This window comes from Mustelus asterias, chromosome 2 (assembly GCF_964213995.1).
Source record: "Mustelus asterias chromosome 2, sMusAst1.hap1.1, whole genome shotgun sequence".
Lineage (NCBI taxonomy): Eukaryota > Metazoa > Chordata > Chondrichthyes > Carcharhiniformes > Triakidae > Mustelus > Mustelus asterias.
In genome coordinates this window covers 14709642-14730341 of record NC_135802.1, presented here as the reverse complement: position 1 = coordinate 14730341, position 20700 = coordinate 14709642, and the positions used below count along the sequence as shown (strand labels likewise).

The window sequence follows — 20700 nt, the reverse complement described above, 5'->3', positions numbered from 1 at the left end:
GCATAGAACGGGAAATATTTGCTGCAGTTTTCGCCATCGTTTCAACAGTACTGGCCCCCTCAGCAGAGAAATAGTTTTGCAAAAAGAAAAGAGAACAGCTTGTATTGGCATTTTTGTGAACATTATTTAGCACAACGAGATCATGAACCCAATTTTTAAAAAATAAATCTCACACTAGTCTCACGTCGGCTAATCGCCCTGTTAGTTAACAATATGGCACCAGGGGGCTGGGGGAGCACAAATTAAAAGAAAAGGAGAGAGACTTAAAGAGCTTTCGAAAAGAAATATTTTGGGCTGGATTCTCCAGCCTCCCAGCGGGTGTTTCCCGCTGGCGGGAGGTGGCGCGTTGTTTGCCAGCGGTGGGATTCTCTGGTCCCACCGCTGTCAATGGGAATTCCCACAGACGTCACCCCACACCGGCGGGAAATCTGCGAGCGGGGCTGCCGGCGGGACTGGAGAATCCCCGCCGGCAGGACTGGAGAATCCTGCCGGCGGGACTGGAGAATCCCCGCCGGCGGGACTGGAGAATCCCGCCGGCGTGAACAGCCGGAGAATTCCGGCCTGTGTGTTCGGAAGGCTGCACTGTGAGATTTAGCCGCCAGCCATTTGTTTTTTTTAAAAAAAAGGGAGGCAACAAGTCCCACCACAAGAGTGAAATATTCACAAGAGCTCACAGGGTTACAAAAATAAAATCGACGGGTGGGAAGAAATAAGCGGAGAGGCTAGCACATAAACTGAGACAAATAATGCCCAAGTACCTTATTATAGCCAAGATCTGACAACTGCATACAGTTATTTACAACGATGCCCGCAAGGTAACAGGTAGCACTTCCTAAGAATTTGGAACTCATTAAACTCCCTTGTCACAGAAGCCAACTTACATTAAAATAGCACTACATCCAACACAACTAACAAATACATAATAAAATCATACAGGTAGAAAAAATCTGAGGTATTTCTGGTTTTTGAGGTGGTCTATGGTCGTGAAATCTGTTTCGTTTTCTTTTGTTAAAACCTCGGAAGCCATGTATTTATGTGTTTGTATTTTCTTAACCCCCTCCCGCCCCCCCCAACCGACGCTGCTGCGTTTTGCTGAGCACAATGCAAAATTAAAAACTCCTGTCGAAAGAGCAGCGTTTAGGGACATTCACTCACTAAACTTGCTTACGGCATTCACCCACGCGGCCATAAATACGTGCCCCTTTTAAGACAAAATAAAGAATTTCTTTTGTATCTTGTGTGGTTGTGGATGACGACTCCCCACCCACCACCTCCCCCCCACCCCGCCCCCCCGACGAACCCCGCCTCAAATAAACAGCCCTCCCCGCACCACCCCCCTCCCCCACAATTTACCTGAGAAATACTTTCGTAGCTACGTTATTTTTTTTTTTGTTTTTGTCCAAATGCTGCTAAAAGTTTGTTAACTCTTCCCTCCATTGTTCTCTTCCCATCGAAAAAAACCAACCCTTGAAGAGATCGCGCCAACTTCTCCCTCCCTCCGCGTGTGTGTGTGTGTGTATGTGTGTGCGTGTGCGTGCGCATGTTCTGTGACACCCGTTCAATCCGTGAAAGACATGTTTACCATTAAGCACTCACTGTCAAAATGTAGATCCCTTGAGGAAGTTAAATCGCGTGTAACAGTCTAAAAAGTTTCCTCCTATAATTGCAGCATCTTATTTTTTTTGTTAAATTCCCCTCCCTCCCCGCTTTTTGTGGTCTTTTTTTTGTTTTGAAAAGTTTTTGCAGGGTGATGACAGGTTTCGTGTCTGCGTTTTCTGCTGTTTCCGAAAAGAAAACCCGTCACGGACAGCGCTGCCGAGAAAGACAGGACAGCTACACAAAAATGAGTGGAGAAGAGGGAACTCACACACGGTTATAACGGGCTCGAGTCTGAGGTACCTGCACCTGTTTTGTGGGTGGTTTTTTTGCTGCATTCACTGGTCGGCACCTGAATGCTTCAATGCTGAGATGTTCATTGATTACAGTAGAGTAAATGTGCTGGTAAATTGTTCCGAATCCGTAAGAACAACAACAAAAAAAAACGTCAGGTTAAAATAGCAGCTGTGTTGCTTTGGTGGGTTCGATTTCCACCGAGTCTGGGTAAAGACACAGATTTGTTTTCTCAATATATTGTTTTTTTTTTCTCTCTCTCTCCGGGAAAAAAAAAATGACACTCAGATGCTGGACTCTTTGGCTGGCAGGTCCACGTTTGTGACAGCAGTGACCATGGTTACCAGGCAGTCAGAGGTAGTGCCATTGATAAGTCTGCGGATCTGGGAGATGCGCTCGACCACGCAGCCCGCCGAGAGACGGGCCTCGGCGTCGTGGTCCCAGCATTCCTCGATCGTCTCGCAAAACAGCGCCAAACCCTGCGGGGAAAGTAAAAAGTCAGGGTTTAGAGGCCCAGCCTGTCAGTGCCAGCTCTTTTGAAAGGTCAATCAGTCCCAATCCTCCTTCACCCCCCCTTGAAGTATCGATCCAATTCCCCTTTTCAAATCACTATTCAACCCACTTCTACACCCGCTCAGACGCCGCGGGTGGGATTTTCCCGTCAATAATGTAACCGCTACAAGCATACACCTGCATCCCAAATTCTGCCCTCGGATTCTCCAAATTCTGCCCAATTACAGTCAGAGTCATAGAGGTGTCCAGCATGGAAACAGGCCCTTCGGCCCAACTTGTCCACGCCGCCCAGTTTTTAATACTAATCCCACCCAAGGTCAACGGACCTTTGCATGGTCCGTGTCCCGCCCACCACAAATCCCGCAGTGAGCGGGACAGGGAAATTCCACCCAGCGTTCCCAATCTTCACTGGCTGTGTGAAAGACACAATTCTTTAACGTTCATTTAATGTTTTTAAGTTTATTTACTCGTGTCACAAGTAGGCTTACATTAACACTGCAATGAAGTTACTGTGGAAATCCCCTGGTCGCCACACTCCGGCGCCTGTTCGGGTACACTGAGGGAGAATTTAGCATGGCCAATGCACCTACAATTCCTGCAGTGCAGAAGGAGGCCATTCGGCCCATCGAGTCTGCACCGACAACAATGTCACCCAGGCCCTACCCCCGTAACCCCACGTATTTAGCCTGCTAAGCCCCCTGACACTAAGGGGCAATTTAGCACGGCCAATCAACCTGACCCGCATGTCTTTGGACTGTGGGAGGAAGCCGGAGCACCCGGAGGAAACCCACGCAGAATCGAACCCGGGTCCCGGGTGGGTGCTAACCACTGTGCCACCTGGAAATAAAATATTCTCCTCATTTCACCCGACTCGTTCGCCAATTATCTTAAGATCCAAGTCAAAATTCTGAAACTGCCATGGTGGAATCTGAACTCCTGTTCTCTCTCGAAGCCTCTCTAATAATAATCCAACAATGTAACCGCTACAAGCATACACCTGCATCCTAAATTCTGCTCCAGCATTTTCCAAATTCTGACCAGTTAGAGTCATAGTCGTAGAGGTTTCCAGCATAGAAACAGGCCCCTCAACCTAACTTGTCCATGCCGCCCAGTTTTTAACCACTAAGCTAGTCTCCATTGCCTGTGTTTGGCCCATATCCCTCTACAGCCACCTACCCATCTAACTGTCTAAATGCTTTTTAAAAGACCAAAATTGTACTCGTCTCCACTACTGCCTCAAGGAAGCTTGTTCCAGACACTCACCGCCCTGTGTGTGAAATAAATGCCCCTCTGGACCCTTTGGTATCTCTCCCCTCTCACCTACGCCCTCTAGTTTTAAAGAACAAAGAAAATTACAGCACAGGAACAGGCCCTTTGGCCCTCCAAGCCTGCACCGACCATGCTGCCCGACTGAACTAAAACCCCTTACCCTTCCCGGGGCCATATCCCTCTATTCCTATCCTATTCATGTATTTGTCAAGACGCCCTTTAAAAGTCACTACCGTATCCGCTTCCACTACCTCCCCCGGCAACGAGTTCCAGGCACCCACCACCCACTGTGTAAAAAATCTGCCTCGTACCTCTAAAGATGTACATTTAGACTCCCCTTGTTGTTTATTGGCTGTTATCCAAACATTCTGCACTCTGTGCCGCCCCGATTTCCTTCGCTTCCCAGCTCAGGGCTGCTTAGGCCTCAAGCTTTCCTCCCCCATCAACCTCTCCTCTCTAGGGATCGTCCTCAACACCTTGCACTTCAGGCCCATTTTTGGTCACTTGTCCCCATTATCCTATTCAATCAAGCAGTAAAGGGCTGTCGATACGTACCGGATGCTTATACCAGCATTCTTTCAGGACAGGCCTCAATTTTTTGTGGACGACCACATCTTGCAGATCCTCCAGTGTCGGGTGTTGGCCAATCTCCTCCTCAAATGGCAAAATGTACTCGTCAACAGGCCCTGGACAGAGAGAGAGGCAAGAAACATGACTTCGCCTTGAGTAGTACAGTGATCTTCTCAGTTACATGGCTGCAATATTCACTTTGCCTCTCATAAGAGTTGTGAAGGCGGCATTGGGCATGCTTAGTTTCAATGGTCAGAACATTGAATACAGGAGTTGGGATGTCTTGTTGAAGTTGTACAAGACATTGGTAAGGCCACACTTGGAATACTGTGTACAGTTCTGGTCACCCTATTATAGAAAAGATATTATTAAACTAGAAAGAGTGCAAAAAAGATTTACTAGGATGCTACCAGGACTTGATGGTTTGTGTTGTAAGGAGAGGCTGGATAGACTGGGACTTTTTTCTCTGGAGCGTAGAAGGCTGAGGGGTGATCTCATAGAGGTCTATAAAATAATGAGGGGCACAGATCAGCTAGATAGTCAACATCTTTTCCCAAAGGTCTAAAATTAGAGGACATAGGTTTAAGGTGAGAGGGGAGTGATTCAAAAGGGTCCAGAGGGGCATTTTTTTCCACAGAGGGTGGTGAGTGTCTGGAACGAGCTGCCAGAGGTAGTGGTAGAGGCGGGTACAATTTTGTCTTTTAAAAGCATTTAGACAGTTACATGGGTAAGATGGGTATAGAGGGATATGGGCCAAACGCGGGCAATTGGGACTAGCTTAGTGGTGAACAATAAAAGGGCGGCATGGACAAGTTGGGCCGAAGGGCCTGTTTCCATGCTGGAAACCTCTATGGCTTTAAAAGCAGAGTCCTTTCTTTAAAAAGTGTGAAACTTGTAAACACTCATATTTGAAGAGACTTGAGCGTACTCGTACAAGAGGTGGGGGAAAGTTAGCGCACAGGTTACATAGGAGGGCAAACGGCACCTTGGTCTTTATGTAAGTGGATAGAAGTGCAAGAATAAAGAGACTTTACTCCCATTGTCGAGGGATTTGAAGGGATCGCACCTGGATTACTGGATGCAGCTTTGTTTAAGGCAGGGTAGATTTGCATTGGAGTCTGTGCAGTGAAGTTTCACTAAAACCCTCCCGTACAATCCCGGGGTTGTTTGATGAGAGTTTGAGTAAATGAGGCGTGCTCTTTGGAATTCAGAACTGCATTTGTATAGCACTAACCCAGGAGATTCCAGAGAGCTGCACAGTTAATTGGAAACATGTTGGAATGCAGGCAATTTATGCAAAGCAAGCTCCCGCAAACAGCAATGTAATAATGGCCAGATAATGACCGTGGTGAAAGGATAAAGGTTGGTCGGCACCCTCATTCTCAAAGCAGAGCTGTAGAATCGTAACTGTCAACCTGAGAGGGCCGGCGGGACCTGGTTTTAACACCTCCTCAGTAAGATGGAATCGCTGACAGGGCAGCACTCCCTCTGTACTGCACTGGGAGTGTCCACGTGCTCAAGTCTCTGGAGGGAGCCTTGAACCATCGACCTCTGCAACTCAGAAGGGAGAGCGCTACCAACCTGGGTGCGTCAAATGAGCAATAAGAGTTGAAGGCTGGACGTAATTTTAATGAAATAACGGAGTGAACACTTGCCGTCAGCTGCAGTACACCTCATTATCAACTCCCACAGCACCAGCCCCATGGCGTACATGTCTATCCTGAGGAAGGCATCGCGCTGGAAGTTAATCGCCCCCTCCAGGACTTCGGGGGCCATGTATCGTCGCGTCCCCACCTGCGAAGAAAGAACATTTCCCCCTTGAACAAGGTGCGCTCTTTGTGAAGGTGCCACAAAACTCCCTTTCTACAAAGTGGCTGGCGGATCGCCTTGTGCCAGTGTATCACCCAGTGCCACTACGACAGTGCCAAAGCTGATGGCATGGCCAGTGGCTGGGGCAGCTCCACCATTCCCAAAACTCCTCGAGTTTCTTGTCCAAACTACCATTGAATACATAGAACCATAGAAAATTACAGCTCAGAAACAGGCCTTTTGGCCCTTCTTGTCTGTGCCGAACCATTTTATGCCTAGTCCCACTGACCTGCACTTGGACCATATCCCTCCACACCCCTCTCATCCATGAACCCGTCCAAGTTTTTCTTAAATGTTAAAAGTGACCCCGCATTTACCACTTTATCCGGCAGCTCATTCCACACTCCCACCACTCTCTGCGTGAAGAAGCCCCCGCTAATATTCCCTTTAAACTTTTCTCCTTTCACCCTTAACCCATGCCCTCTGGTTTTTTTCTCCCCTAGCCTCAGCGGAAAAAGCCTGCTTGCATTCACTCTATCTATACCCATCAAAATCTTATACACCTCTATCAAATCTCCCCTCAATCTTCTACGCTCCAGGGAATAAAGTCCCAACCTATTCAATCTCTCTCTGTAACTCAGCTTCTCAAGTCCCGGCAACATCCTTGTGAACCTTCTCTGCACTCTTTCAATCTTACTTACATCCTTCCTGTAACTAGGTGACCAAAACTGTACACAATACTCCAAACTCGGCCTCACCAATGCCTTATATAACCTTACCATAACACTCCAACTTTTATACTCGATACTCCGATTTATAAAGGCCAATGTACCAAAGGCACTCTTTACGACCCTATCCACCTGTGACGTCACTTTTAGGGAATTCTGTACCTGTATTCCCAGATCCCTCTGTTCAACTGCACTCTTCAGAGTCCTACCATTTACCCTGTACGTTCTTCTTTGGTTTGTTCTTCCAAAGTGCAATATCTCACACTTGTCTGCGTTAAATTCCATTTGCCATTTTTCAGCCCATTTTTCTAGTTGGTCCAAATCCCTCTGCAAGCTTTGAAAACCTTCCTCACTGTCCACTACACCTCCAATCTTTGTATCATCAGCAAACTTGCTGATCCAATTTACCACATTATCATCCTGATCATTGATATAGATGACAAACAACAATGGACCCAACATCGATCCCTGCGGCACACCACTAGTCACAGGCCTCCACTCAGAGAAGCAATCCTCCACAACCACTCTCTGGCTTCTTCCATTGAGCCAGTGTCTTATCCAATTTACTACCTCCCCATGTATACCTAGCGACTGAACCTTCCTAACTAGCCTCCCATGAGGGACCTTGTCAAAGGCCTTGCTGAAATCCAGGTAGACAACATCCACCGCCTTCCCTTCATCCACTTTCCTGGTAACCTCCTCAAAAAACTCTAATAGATTGGTCAAACATGACCTACCACGCACAAAGCCATGTTGACTCTCCCTAATAAGTCCCTGTCTATCCAAATATTTGTAGATCCTATCCCTTATCACACCTTCCAATAACTTGCCCACCACCAACGTCAAACTTACTGGCCGATAATTTCCCGGATTTCTTTTGGAACCTTTTTTAAACAACGGAACAACATGAGCCACCCTCCAATCATCCGGCACCTCCCCCGTGAATACTGACATTTTAAATATGTCTGCCAGGGCCCCTGCAAGTTCAACACTAGCTTCCCTCAAGGTCCGTGGGAATACCCTGCCCGGTCCTGGGGATTTATCCACTCTGATTTGCCTCAAGACAGTGAGCACCTCCTCCCCTTTAATCTGTAAAGGTTCCATGGCCTCCCTACCAGTTTGCCCTATTTCCGTAGACTCCATGCCCGTTTCCTCAGTAAATACGGATGCAAAAAAAACATTTAGTATCTCCCCCATCTCTTTTGGTTCCATACACAGTCTACCACTCTGGTCTTCGAGAGGACCAATTTTATCCCTCACTATCCTTTTGCTCCTAACATACCTATAGAAGCTCTTTGGATTTTCCTTCACTCTGTCTGCCAAAGCAACCTCATGTCTTCTTTTAGCCCTCCTGATTTCCCTCTTAAGAAGCTTCTTGCACTTTTTATACTCCTCGAGCATCTGATCTGTTCCTTGCTGCCTGTACATTTCATACAACTCTCTCTTCCTCTTAATCAGTGTTACAATCTCCCTCGAGAACCAAGGTTCCTTATTCCTATTTACTTTGCCTTTAATCCTGACAGGAACATACAAACTCTGCACTCTCAAAATTTCTCCTTTGAAGGCCTCCCACTTTCCATTTACATCCTTACTAGAGAACAGCCTGTGCCAATCCACACTTCCCAGATCCCTTCTCATTTCATCAAATTTGGCCTTTTTCCAGTTCAGAACTTCAACCCGAGGACCAGATCTATCCTTATCCACGATCAGGTTGAAACTAATGGCATTATGATCACTGGATCCAAAGTGTTCCCTCACACTCGCATCCATCACCTGCCCTAACTCATTTCCCAATAGGAGATCCAATATCGCATCCTCTCTAGTTGGCACCTCTATATACTGATGTAGAAAATTCTCCTGAACACATTTTACAAACTCTACCCCGTCTAAACCTTTAACAGTATGCGAGTCCCAATCTATATGTGGAAAATTAAAATCCCCTACTATCACAACTTTGTGTTTCTTGCAGTTGTCAGCTATCTCTCCGCTGATTTGCTCCTCCAATTCTCGCTGACTATTGGGTGGTCTATAATACAAGCCCATTAATGTGGTCATACCTTTCCTGTTTCTCAGCTCCACCCATAGGGCCTCTGTAGACAAGCTCCCTCATCTATCCTGCCTGAGTACCGCTGTAACATTTTCCCTGACCAACAATGCTACCCCCCCACCTTTCATCCCTCTGCCTCTATCCCACCTGAAACATTGGAACCCTGGAACATTGAGCTGCCAGTCCTGCCCCTCCTGTAGCCAAGTTTCACTAATGGCTATAATGTCATAAGAACATAAGAACATAAGAAATAGGAACAGGAGTAGGCCATCTAGCCCCTCGAGCCTGCCCCGCCATTCAATAAGATCATGGCTGATCTGACATGGATCAGTACCACTTACCCGCCTGATCCCCATAACCCTTAATTCCCTTACCGATCAGGAATCCATCCATCCGCGCTTTAAACATATTCAGCGAGGTAGCCTCCACCACCTCAGTGGGCAGAGAATTCCAGAGATTCACCACCCTCTGGGAGAAGAAGTTCCTCCTCAACTCTGTCTTAAACCGACCCCCCTTTATTTTGAGGCTGTGTCCTCTAGTTTTAACTTCCTTACTAAGTGGAAAGAATCTCTCCGCCTCCACCCTATCCAGCCCCCGCATTATCTTATAAGTCTCCATAAGATCCCCCCTCATCCTTCTAAACTCCAACGAGTACAAACCCAATCTCCTCAGCCTCTCCTCATAATCCAAACCCCTCATCTCCGGTATCAACCTGGTGAACCTTCTCTGCACTCCCTCCAATGCCAATATATCCCTCCTCATATAAGGGGACCAATACTGCACACAGTATTCCAGCTGCGGCCTCACCAATGCCCTGTACAGGTGCATCAAGACATCCCTGCTTTTATATTCTATCCCCCTCGCGATATAGGCCAACATCCCATTTGCCTTCTTGATCACCTGTTGTACCTGCAGACTGGGCTTTTGCGTCTCATGCACAAGGACCCCCAGGTCCCTTTGCACGGTAGCATGTTTTAATTTGTTTCCATTGAGATAGTAATCCCATTTGTTATTATTTCCTCCAAAGTGTATAACCTCGCATTTCTCAACGTTATACTCCATTTGCCATATCCTCGCCCACTCACTCAGCCTGTCTAAATCTCTCTGCAGATCTTCTCCATCCTCCACACGATTCACTTTTCCACTTATCTTTGTGTCGTCTGCAAACTTCGTTACCCTACACTCCGTCCCCTCCTCCAGATCATCTATATAAATGGTAAACAGTTGCGGCCCGAGTACCGATCCCTGCGGCACGCCACTAGTTACCTTCCTCCAACCGGAAAAACACCCATTTATTCCGACTCTTTGCTTCCTGTCGGATAGCCAGTCCCCAATCCACTTTAACACACTACCCCCAACTCCGTGTGCCCTAATCTTCTTCAGCAGCCTTTTATGGGGCACCTTATCAAACGCCTTTTGGAAATCCAAAAACACCGCATCCACCGGTTCTCCTCCATCAGCCGCCCTAGTCACATCTTCATAAAAATCCAACATGTTCGTCAAGCACGACTTTCCCCTCATGAATCCATGCTGCGTCTGATTGATCGAACTATTTCTATCCAGATGCCCTGCTATCTCCTCTTTAATAATGGATTCCAGCATTTTCCCTACTACAGACGTTAAGCTGACCGGCCTATAGTTACCCGCCTTTTGTCTCCTTCCTTTTTTAAACAGCGGCGTAACATTAGCCGTTTTCCAATCAACCGGCACTACCCCAGAATGCAACGAGTTTTGATAAATAATCACTAATGCATCCACTATTACCTCTGACATTTCTTTCAATACCCTGGGATGCATTCCATCCGGACCCGGGGACTTGTCCACCTTCAGTCCCATTAGTCTACCCAGCACAGCACATATTTCCATGTGTCTATCCACGCCTTCAGCTCATCTGCCTTCCCCACAATACTCCTGGCATTGAAATAGACACACCTCAAAAAAAAATTTCCACCACACTCTACCCTTCCATTTGTGATTTTGCTTGAACTAACCTGTCTTTTTACCCCTGCTCCACTACCTGCTCTGGCACTCTGGTTCCCATCCCCCTGCAAATCTAGTTTAAATGCTCCCCAATAACACTAACAAATCTCCCTGCAAGTATATTGGTCCCCTTGTAGTTTAGGTGTAACCCGTCTCTCTTGTACAGGTCCCACCTGCCCCAAAAGAGGTCCCAATGATCCAAGAATCAGAAACCCTGCCCCCTACACCAGTTCCTCAGCCACGTGTTTATCCGCCTAAGCATCCTACTCCTACCTCACTGGCACGTGGTACAGGTAGCAATCCTGAGATTACTACCCTCGGGGTCCTGCTTCTTAACTTCCTTCCAAGCTCTTTGCACTCACTCTTTCGGACCTCCTCACTCTTCCTACCTACGTCATTTGTACCGATGTGTACCATGACATCTGGCTGATCACCTTCCCACTTTAGAACGCTGTGCATGCGATCGGAGACATCGCTGACCTTGGCACCCGGGAGGCAACAAACCATGCGGGAGTCTCTGTCCCGACCACAGAACCTCCGGTCTGTACCTCTGACCATCGAGTCCCCTATCACTACTGCTCTCCACTTCTTCATCCCACCCTTTTGCGCTGTAGAACCAGACTCAGTATCAGAGTTCCGGCTGTCGCAGCTTGTTCCAGGTAAAGCATCTCCCACAACAGTATCCAATTCAGTATACCTGTTGTGGAGGGGTATGGCCACAGGGGAACCCTGCTCTGCCTGTCCTTTCACACTGCCATTTCCTCTCCTTACAGTAACCCAATTTCCTGTGCTCTGCTGCTTAGGTGTAACTATCTCCCTAAAGCTACTGTCTATATACTTCTCATTCTCCCGAATTAGATGGAGGTCATCAAGCTCCTTTTTCCAGTTCCCTACATGGTGACACAGTGATTAGCGCTGCTGCCTCACAGCGCCGGGGACCCGGATTCGATTCCCGGCTTGGGTCACTGTCTGTGTGTAGTCTGCACGTTCTCCCCGTGTCTGCGTGGGTTTCCTCTGGGTGCTCCGGTTTCCTCCCACAGTCTGAAAGACGTGCTGGTTAGGTGCACTGGCCGTGCTAAATTCTCCCTCAGTGTACCCGAACAGGCGCCGGAGTGTGGCGACTAGGGGATTTTCATAGTAACTTCATTGCAGTGTTAATGTCAGCCTACTTGTGACACTAATAAACTTTAAACATTCGTTAGCTAGACAATCGTGGAAACACAGACATTTTATGGTACAGATGGAGGCCATTCTACCCGTCAAGCCTGAGGTAGTTGAAAAAGAATGAATCAGTTGAATCCCACCGTCCAGTTCTTACAGCATCACTAGTGCATCGCTCGGGTGAGAAGAGTTCTCTGCCTCTATCACTCTTACAGGCAGTGAGTTCCAGACTCCCATCACTCTCTGGGTGAAAATGCTTACCCAACTTCCCTTTAATCCCTGGATAAAAGCAAATTACTGGAGATGCTGGAATCTGAAACCAAAAGATAAATTGCTGGAAAATCTCAGCAGGTCTGGCAGCATCTGTAAGGAGAGAAAAGAGCTGACGTTTAAGTCCAAGACTCGAGTCTGGACTCGACATATCAGCTCTTTTCTCTCCTTACAGATGCTGCCAGACCTGCTGAGACTTTCCAGCGTTTTCTCTTTTGGTTCCCTTTAATCCTGTCCACCAATTTCTTTCTATCTGCGCTCTCTGCTCACTGAACTCTCTGCTCACTGAACTCTCCACTAAGGGAAATAAGTCTTTCTTATCCACTCTACCCGGGCCCTTCATCGTTTTATACACCTCAATTGAATCTTGGATCCCTATAATGCAGAAGGAGGCCATTCGGCCCATCAAGTCTGCACCAACCATAATCCCACCCACCTATTCCCATAACCCTACATATTTACCCTGCCAATCCCACTGAGCTTCTTAGACCAAGTTGACACTACTGCATTTGAAAAATAATCATCTTCTTCTTGTTCCTTCAACAACCCCTGTTGCAACATCACTGGAGGACTTAGCTCATATGCAGATTAATTCCACAGTGAACAGATTTAGTGAGTTAGAATTGTGCCAGACAGGGTAAATGAAGCAATCAAGGCTACAGTTGTGCTATTATAGTCCCCACAATTTTGCTTGGCCAATCAACCTAATCCGCACATCTTTGGACCTCTTCCCTCAGCCTCCTCTGTTCCAAAGCAAACTTCTCCAACCCACCCAATCTTTCTTGACTGGCAACATCCTTGTAAATCTCTGGGAGGGCACCATGGTCAGCATGGGCTGGTTGGGCCGAAGGGCCTGTTTCCATGCTGTAGTGCTCTCTGACTCTAACTCAGCAAAGATGAAAACTTGCTCATTTTGTTCCCCTGAAGATTAGCAGGGCAACCTATTATAGAAAGGATATTATTAAACTAGAAAGAGTGCAGAAAAGATTTACTAGGATGCCACCGGGACTTGATGGTTTAAGTTACAAGGAGAGATTGGAAAGACTGGGACTTTTTTCTCTGGAGTGTAGGAGGCTGAGGGGTGATCTTATAGAGGTCTATAAAATAATGAGGGGCACAGATCAGCTAGATAGTCAATATCTTTTCCCAAAGGTAGGGGAGTCTAAAACTAGAGAGCATAGGTTTAAGGTGAGGGGGGAGAGATACAAAAGGGTCCAGAGGGGCATTTTTTTCCACACAGAGGGTGGTGAGTGTCTGGAACGAGCTGTCAGAAGTAGCGGTAGAGATGGGTACAATTTTGTCTTTTAATAAGCATTTGGGCAGTTACATGGGTAAGATGGGTCTAGAGGGACATGCACCAAACACAGGCAAGTGGAACTAGCTTAGTGGTAAAAAAGGGACAGCATGGACAAGTTGGGCCGAAGGGCCTGTTTCCATGCTGTAAAGCTCTATGACTCGATGAATGATGGGTGTCCCCTCAAAGTTACTCAGAAGCTCCTCTATCAGTGGTTCTCCCCCTGCCTCAAACTAACACTGTACCTTACAAAGCTGCTTTCCTCTCCACTCACCAAACCCTCTGACTTAACGCACAGCTTTCCGCTATCATTGCGTGCTACGCTATGTCTTAAAGCGTATTTATTTGTGTCACAAGTAGGCTTACATTAACACTGGAATTAAGTTACTGCGGAAATCCCTTATTTGCCACACTGCGGTGCCTGTTCGGGTACACCGAGTGAGAATCTAGCGTGGCCAATGCACCTAACCAGCACGTCTTTCGGACTGTGGGAGGAAACTGGAACACCCGGAGGAAACCCATGCAGATATGGGGAGAACGTGCAGACTCCGCACAGTGACCTGAGCTGGGAATTGAACCCGGGTCCCTGGCGCTGTGAGGCAGCAGTGCTAACCGCTGTGCCACCGTGCCACTGCTGAGTGCAACATAAACTAGTGCTGCATAAAGAAGGAGCTTAGATTGAACACCCTGGTGAAAGATTCCTTTAACGCCCGAACATGGGAACTAGGGGAATTTCACAGTAACTTCACTGCAGTGTTAATGTAAGCCTTACTTCTGACTAATAAATAAACTTTGACATGCAGTTTACGATGGACGCGTCGAATTTAGATCAGATTTATATGCAGGTCTCGTCACATCTGTTTCACATGAAGCTGCAGTTCTGTCAGCAAAGCGTTCAGGCAAACGGCACGGGAATCTCTGCTCCGCTGCTGAACAGAGAGGCAGAGCCTGCAACGTGGCTTCAACTCTGCAGTGCCAAACAAAAACCACGGATAGAAAATGGATGTGGTTTGCGAACCAGCTGCGAAGAGACCAGCTTTCTAAAAAGCTGCAGTCAGTGGTTATCAGACAGGGCAGCACTTCGCTGTATTTAGCACAGAGTGCTGCACCCTCCCCCCCCCCCCCACCTCGCCGTTTCCACACAGACGATGTCAGTGGGCTGTTGGCACTGGCAGGCACCTACACCCCCTCTCCTCCAACATACATCATGGCTGACTGGCTGGCATCCCTCGCTCCTTTCAGAGCGCAGTTTGTGTTTTCATCTTTCCCAAGCAGATGGATGAGATCGTGGAGCCAGATCGAAGGGTGTTCATCACTGCTTCCAGATCACAGACAGGCGCCTTTCTCCGAGCACTACAGGGACACCCAGATTCCCATTATATAGCAGCCGAGGTATTAATCACAATGACACTGCACCTATTCACCAGCCTCACAATGGGGACCCGGAACAATACATATATTCCATCACAAACCATCAACATGATGAGTTTGGTGCAAGGGGGAGGAGTTAGCGCGACCACCATATGGTAGATGGAAAACGATATTCAGCCAGAGTCAACAGGGACACAAAGGACAAGGGGGAAATTATTCAAATTTAAAGAGTTTGATTGCAATGGGCAATCCCCCACCCAATGATTCGCTGTCTGTCTCTTTGTGCAGTTACTCCAAGGGTATTACTGCTCGCGAGGATTTAATGCCTTAATTTCGTTGTCTTTCTGTCCTTCCTATCGTGGTCGAGCTTCACAATTAGCTAGGAACTGTTTTTTTTTAAATTAAGGTTTTTAAAGTTTATTTATTAGTCACAAGTAAGGCTTACATTAACACTGCAATGAAGTTACTGTGAAATTCCCCCAGTCGCCACACTCCGGCGCCTGTTCAGGTCAATGCACCCAAACCAGCATGTCTTTCAGACTGTGGGAGGAAACCGGAGCACCCGGAGGAAACCCACGCAGACACGGGGAGAACGTGCAAGCTCCACACAGACAGTGACCCAAAGCTGGGAATCGAACCCGGGTCCCTGGCGCTGTGAGGCAGCAGTGCTAACCACTGTGCCACCGTGCTGCCCCATGTTTAGAAAGTTCAAGTGAATAAGGATATCACCGTTGACCGTTAACCATTCTAACTACATAATGCATCTCCAAATGGACGACAAGAAGTCTTGTTACAATTGTATGGGGTTTTATAAGACCACATCTGGAGCAGTGTGTGCAGTTCTAGTCTCCAGTTTTAAGAAACGGTTATATTTGCATTGGCGACGTTACAGCAAAGGTTCACTCAATTGGTCCCTGTCCGGCACAGTTCTTGGCACAGCTGCCTCACAGCGCCAGGGACCCAGGTTCGACTCCCGGCTTGGGTCACCGTCTGTGCGGAGTCTGCACATTCTCCGTGTCTGTGTGGGTTTCCTCTGGGTGTGCCGGTTTCCTCCCAAAGATGCGCAGTTTAGGTGGATTGACCATGTTAAATTGCCCTTAGTGTCAGGGGGATTAGCAGGGTAACTGCATGGGGTTATGCGGATAGGACCTGGGTGGGATTGTTGGCGGTGCAGGCTCAATGGGCAAAATGGCCTCCCCCTGCACTGTAGGGATTCTATGATCCTGTTCTCTGAGGGGGTTGTCTTATGATGAGAGGCTGAGTAAATTGAGCTTATATTCTCTGGAGTTCAGAAGAATGAAATGTACAAAATTCTGAAAGGTTTGATCGGGTGGATGCTGAGAGATCGTTTCCCCTGGTTGGGGAATCCAGAACACGGAGGCCGAGTCTCAGGATAAGGGGCCGATTGTTTAGTGCTGAGATGAGAAGACATTACTTCCTCAAAGGGTTGTGAATCTTTGGACTTCTCTACCCCCGGGTGGTGTGGATGCTCCATACAACGGGGAGGCGATGGCCTAGTGGTATTATCGCTGGACTATTAATCCAGAAACTCAGCTAATGTTCTGGGGAGACGGGTTCGAATCCCGCCACGGGCATCTGGTGGAATTTGAATTCAATAAAAAATAATCTGGAATTAAGAATCTACTGATGACCATGAAACCATTGTCGGTTGTCGGAAAAACCCATCTGGTTCACTAATGTCCTTTAGGGAAGGAAATCTGCAGTCCTTACCTGGTCTGGCCTACATGTGACTCCAGAGCCAGAGCAAGTTTGAAAGTTGATTTATTAGTGTCACAAGTAGGTTTACATTAACACTGCAATGAAGTTACTGTGTCACCATACTCCGGTGCCTGTTCGGGTACACTGAGGGAGAATTTAGCATGCACCTAACCAGCACGTCTTTCAGACTGTGGGAGGAAACCAGAGCACCCGGTGGAAACTCATGCAGACACGGGGAGAACGTGCAGACTTCGCACAGACAGAAGGCGGGAATTGAACCCGGGTCCTGGCGCTGTGAGGCAGCAGTGCTAACCACTGTGCCGCCATGTGGTTGACTCTCAACTCCCCTCGGGCAACTAGGGATGGGCAATAAATGGTGGCCAACCCACGACACCCATGTCACACGAATGAATAAAAAAGGACATAGAAGGCCACGAGGGGCAGGTCTCTCAGGGGGTGAAAGGGGTTGGATGGGGAGGGGATGTATCAATGGGGGAGCAGACTCGAGGGGCGGGCTGATTGGCCGCTGCTCCTGTTTCTGGTGGCTGGCTGTGTTTTTTCGGTGCGCCTCCCTCCCAGCGTTGGCTTTACCTGTCCGTGCGTGTCCCCAGGCGGTTTTCCGGGTTCAAACCTGACAGCCAGCCCAAAATCGGCAATGCACGCCGACAGATCCAGCTTCAGTAGCACGTTCTTGCTTTTAAAATCCCTGCAGACAAGAGAGGGGAAGGGACAGGGTTAGAGGCAATGCTCCACATTCCTCTCAACACACGCAACAGACACAACATGAATCAGCAGCATTGATACAGGAACCTGAGACAGAGAGAGAGGGAGGGGATCAGGGGGAGGCCATTCAGTCCCTCAGGTCTGCCCCCTCCCATTCAGTAAAGAAAACTGCATTTATTTAGTGCCTATCATGACTAACAACGCCTCTTTCAGCCAATCAAATACAGTCGCTGCTGTAATCAAAGACATGTACCAACCGACTCAATAGAGTCATAGCGGTTTACAGCATGGAAACAGGCCCTTCGGCCCAACTTGTCCATGCCGCCCAGTTTTTAACCATTAAGCTAGTCCCAATTGCCCGCCATTGGCCCATATCCCTCCATACCCATCTTACCCATGTAACTATCTAAATGCTTTTTAAAAGACAAAATTGTACCCGCCTCTACTACTACCTCTGGCAGCTTGTTCCAGACACTCACCACCCTCTGTGTGAAAAAATTGCCCCTCTGGACACTTTTGTATCTCTCCCCTCTCACCTTAAACCCTCTAGTTTTAGACTCCCCTACCTTTGGGAAAAGATATTGACTATCTAGCTGATCTGCGCCCTTCATTATTTTATAGACCTCTATAAGATCACCCCTCAGCCTCCTACGCTCCAGGGAAAAAAGTCCCAGTCTATCCAGCCTCTCCTTATAACTCAAACCATCAAGTCCCGGTAGCATCCTAGTAAATCTTTTCTGCACTCTTTCGAGTTTAATAATATCCTTTCTATAATAGGGTGACCAGAACTGTACACAGTATTCCAAGTGTAGCCGTACCAATATCTTATCAATGACTCAAGAACAGCTTCTTCCCTGCTGCTGTCAGACTTTTGAATGGACTTACCTTGCATTAAGTTGATCTTTCTCTACACCCTAGCTATGACTGTAACACTACATTCTGCACTCCCTCCTTTCCTTCTCTATGAACGGTATGCTTTGTCTGTATAGCGCGCAAGAAACAATACTTTTCACTGTATACTAATACATGTGACAATAATAAATCAAATCAAATAAATGCAGGAGCCAATTTGGTGCACAGCAAGCTCCCACAAACAGCAACAGAATCATGACCCGATAAACTGATCTGTGATGTTGGCTGAGGGAGAAATAGTTCCCATGGCTGCCCCGGAACAGCGTGGGGTCTTTTCCAGTGTGCTAAAGCAGCACCTTTGAATAGCGTTGCCAATCATTGGACACCAAGCGGGTATCGGCAGGTCAGAAACAGGTCAGTGTGATTCCGGGTTCAAGTGCGGCAAATCAACAGATGCAGGAGCGTTCCTCAAATTCAATTGAAAATAATTGTATTGATAGGGTGGCACAGTGGTTGGCACTGCTGCCTCACAGCGCCAGGGACCCGGGTTCGATTCCCGGCTTGGGTCACTGTCTGTGCGGAGTCTGCATGTTCTCCCCGTGTCTGCGTGGGTTTCCTCCGGGTGTTACGGTTTCCTCCCACATTCCAAAGATGTGCGGGTTAGGTGGATTGGCCATGCTAAATTGCCCCTTAGTGTCAGGAGGACTGGCTAGGGTAAATGCGTGGGGTTATGGGGATAGGGCCTGGGTTATGATCGGTTCAGACTCAATGGTCCGAATGACCTTCTTCGGCACTGTAGGGATTCTATTATCCTGAGGGGATACCATGGAAAACTCCCTCTCTCCACAAATAGTGCCATGGGATCTTCTTATCACCTTCCCCACCTCTGCCTCTCGAGTGCAGCCGCGATGAAAATCGAGCTTCAGTTTACCAGCTCACCCGCAAGCACTCCTGCCAGTGAGCCATTACTGCAAATTCTGTCAACACACAAGACCCACCAGCTTTATTATCTGCTCCAGTCAATGAAGCGGGCATCGAACCTTCAACCTTCTGGCATAGAAGTGGCAAAGTCTATCCACTGAACACTGCCTGGCACCTCAGACCTCGGGGGTATTTAATGAACTATTTGCAATCCCAGGAGGTGTAACCCTGGAAGATGAAGCCCCCGGAATATTGCAAGATAACTTACAATGGAATCTATTGCTATTTATTATGGACTCTATTGTTGTAAATGATTGTCTTTATGATTAGTTCTTGGTATTGTGTTAGTTTGTTGGTTTATTACTTTCCCATTTTTGCATTATTTGTGTTAGGTCTTGTGCAGACTGCACCTCGAGAGGGAGAGCACTGCAGAATCACAGAAGCCCGACAGTGCAGAAGGAGGCCATTCAGCCCATCAAGCCTGCACCAACAATGATCCCACCCAGGCCCTCGCAACCCACGTACTTACCCTACCAATCCCCTTGACACGAGGGTCAATTTAGTATGGCCAATCAACCCTTTCTTTTATAAATTTGTGGGGCATGGGTGTCGCTGGCTGGCCAGCATTTATTGCCCGTCCTTAGTTGCCCTTTGAGGGCAGTTGAGAGTCAACCACATTGCTGTGGCTCTGGAGTCACATGTAGGCCAGACCGGGTAAGGACGGCAGATTTCCTTCTCTAAAGGACATTCGTGAACCAGATGGGTTTTTCCGACAATTGACAATGGTTTCATGGTCATCAGTAGATTCTTAATTCCAGGTTTTTAAAATTAAATTCTCATTCCACCATCTGCCGTGGCGGGATTTGAACCCAGGTCCCCGGAACATGAGCTGAGTTTCTGGATTAGTCATCTGGCGACAATACCACTAGGCCATCCCTTCCCCTGCACGAACCTAACCAGCACGTCTTTCGGACTGTCGGAGGCAACTGGAGCACCCGGAGGAAACCCACGCAGACACAAGGAGAATGTGCAAACTCCACACAGACAATGACCCGAGGCTGGAATTGAACCCGGGTCCCTGGCACTGAGAAACAGCAGTGCTAACCACTGTGCCACCATGCTGCCCACAGGTTGATACACAGTGTTAACAACCAAAACAGGGTTGGCTGCTCCACCCACGTGTACATCCAAGGGGTCTGTTGTTTTAGGGAGAGAGCCCCCCCTCCCCACTAAACGCCAATGCAACTTAGGAACCTGATGCCAGAGACTGAGAGCTGCAATGACAGTAAAATATCTCCAGGAGGCAGCATTACACAGTCCAAACGAAAAAAAATCTTCCTTTTTGTCTATTGCCTTATTTAACTAGCAAAAACATTTCATGTGGTTTTACACGAATATGGAAAAAATTGCAAAATGCAATCCCGCAAATGTACCAGCCACAATAAAACAACTTTACTTATTTACAAAGTGACCCCAAATATACATTCCAAAGATGTGTAGGTTATATTTTCTCTTAAGTTTATTTATTAATGTCACAAGTAGGCTTATATTAACACTGCAATGAAGTTACTGTGAAAATCCCC

General features: G+C 47.6%; 1 protein-coding gene across 1 annotated transcript in view; it reads right to left on the bottom strand.

Moving 5' to 3' along the window:
• Window positions 1-1703: 1703 nt before the first annotated feature.
• Window positions 1704-20700, bottom strand: part of acvr2ba (activin A receptor type 2Ba) — a 193506-nt gene continuing 174509 nt past the window's right edge. Inside the window, exons 8-11 of the mRNA XM_078229660.1 lie at window positions 17213-17327; window positions 5898-6036; window positions 4228-4358; window positions 1704-2369 (exon numbers count right to left, since the gene is read on the bottom strand). Of these exons, the coding sequence (XP_078085786.1) occupies window positions 2175-2369; window positions 4228-4358; window positions 5898-6036; window positions 17213-17327 (580 nt within the window). The 3' untranslated portion in view covers window positions 1704-2174. The remainder of the gene's footprint in view (window positions 2370-4227; window positions 4359-5897; window positions 6037-17212; window positions 17328-20700) is intronic.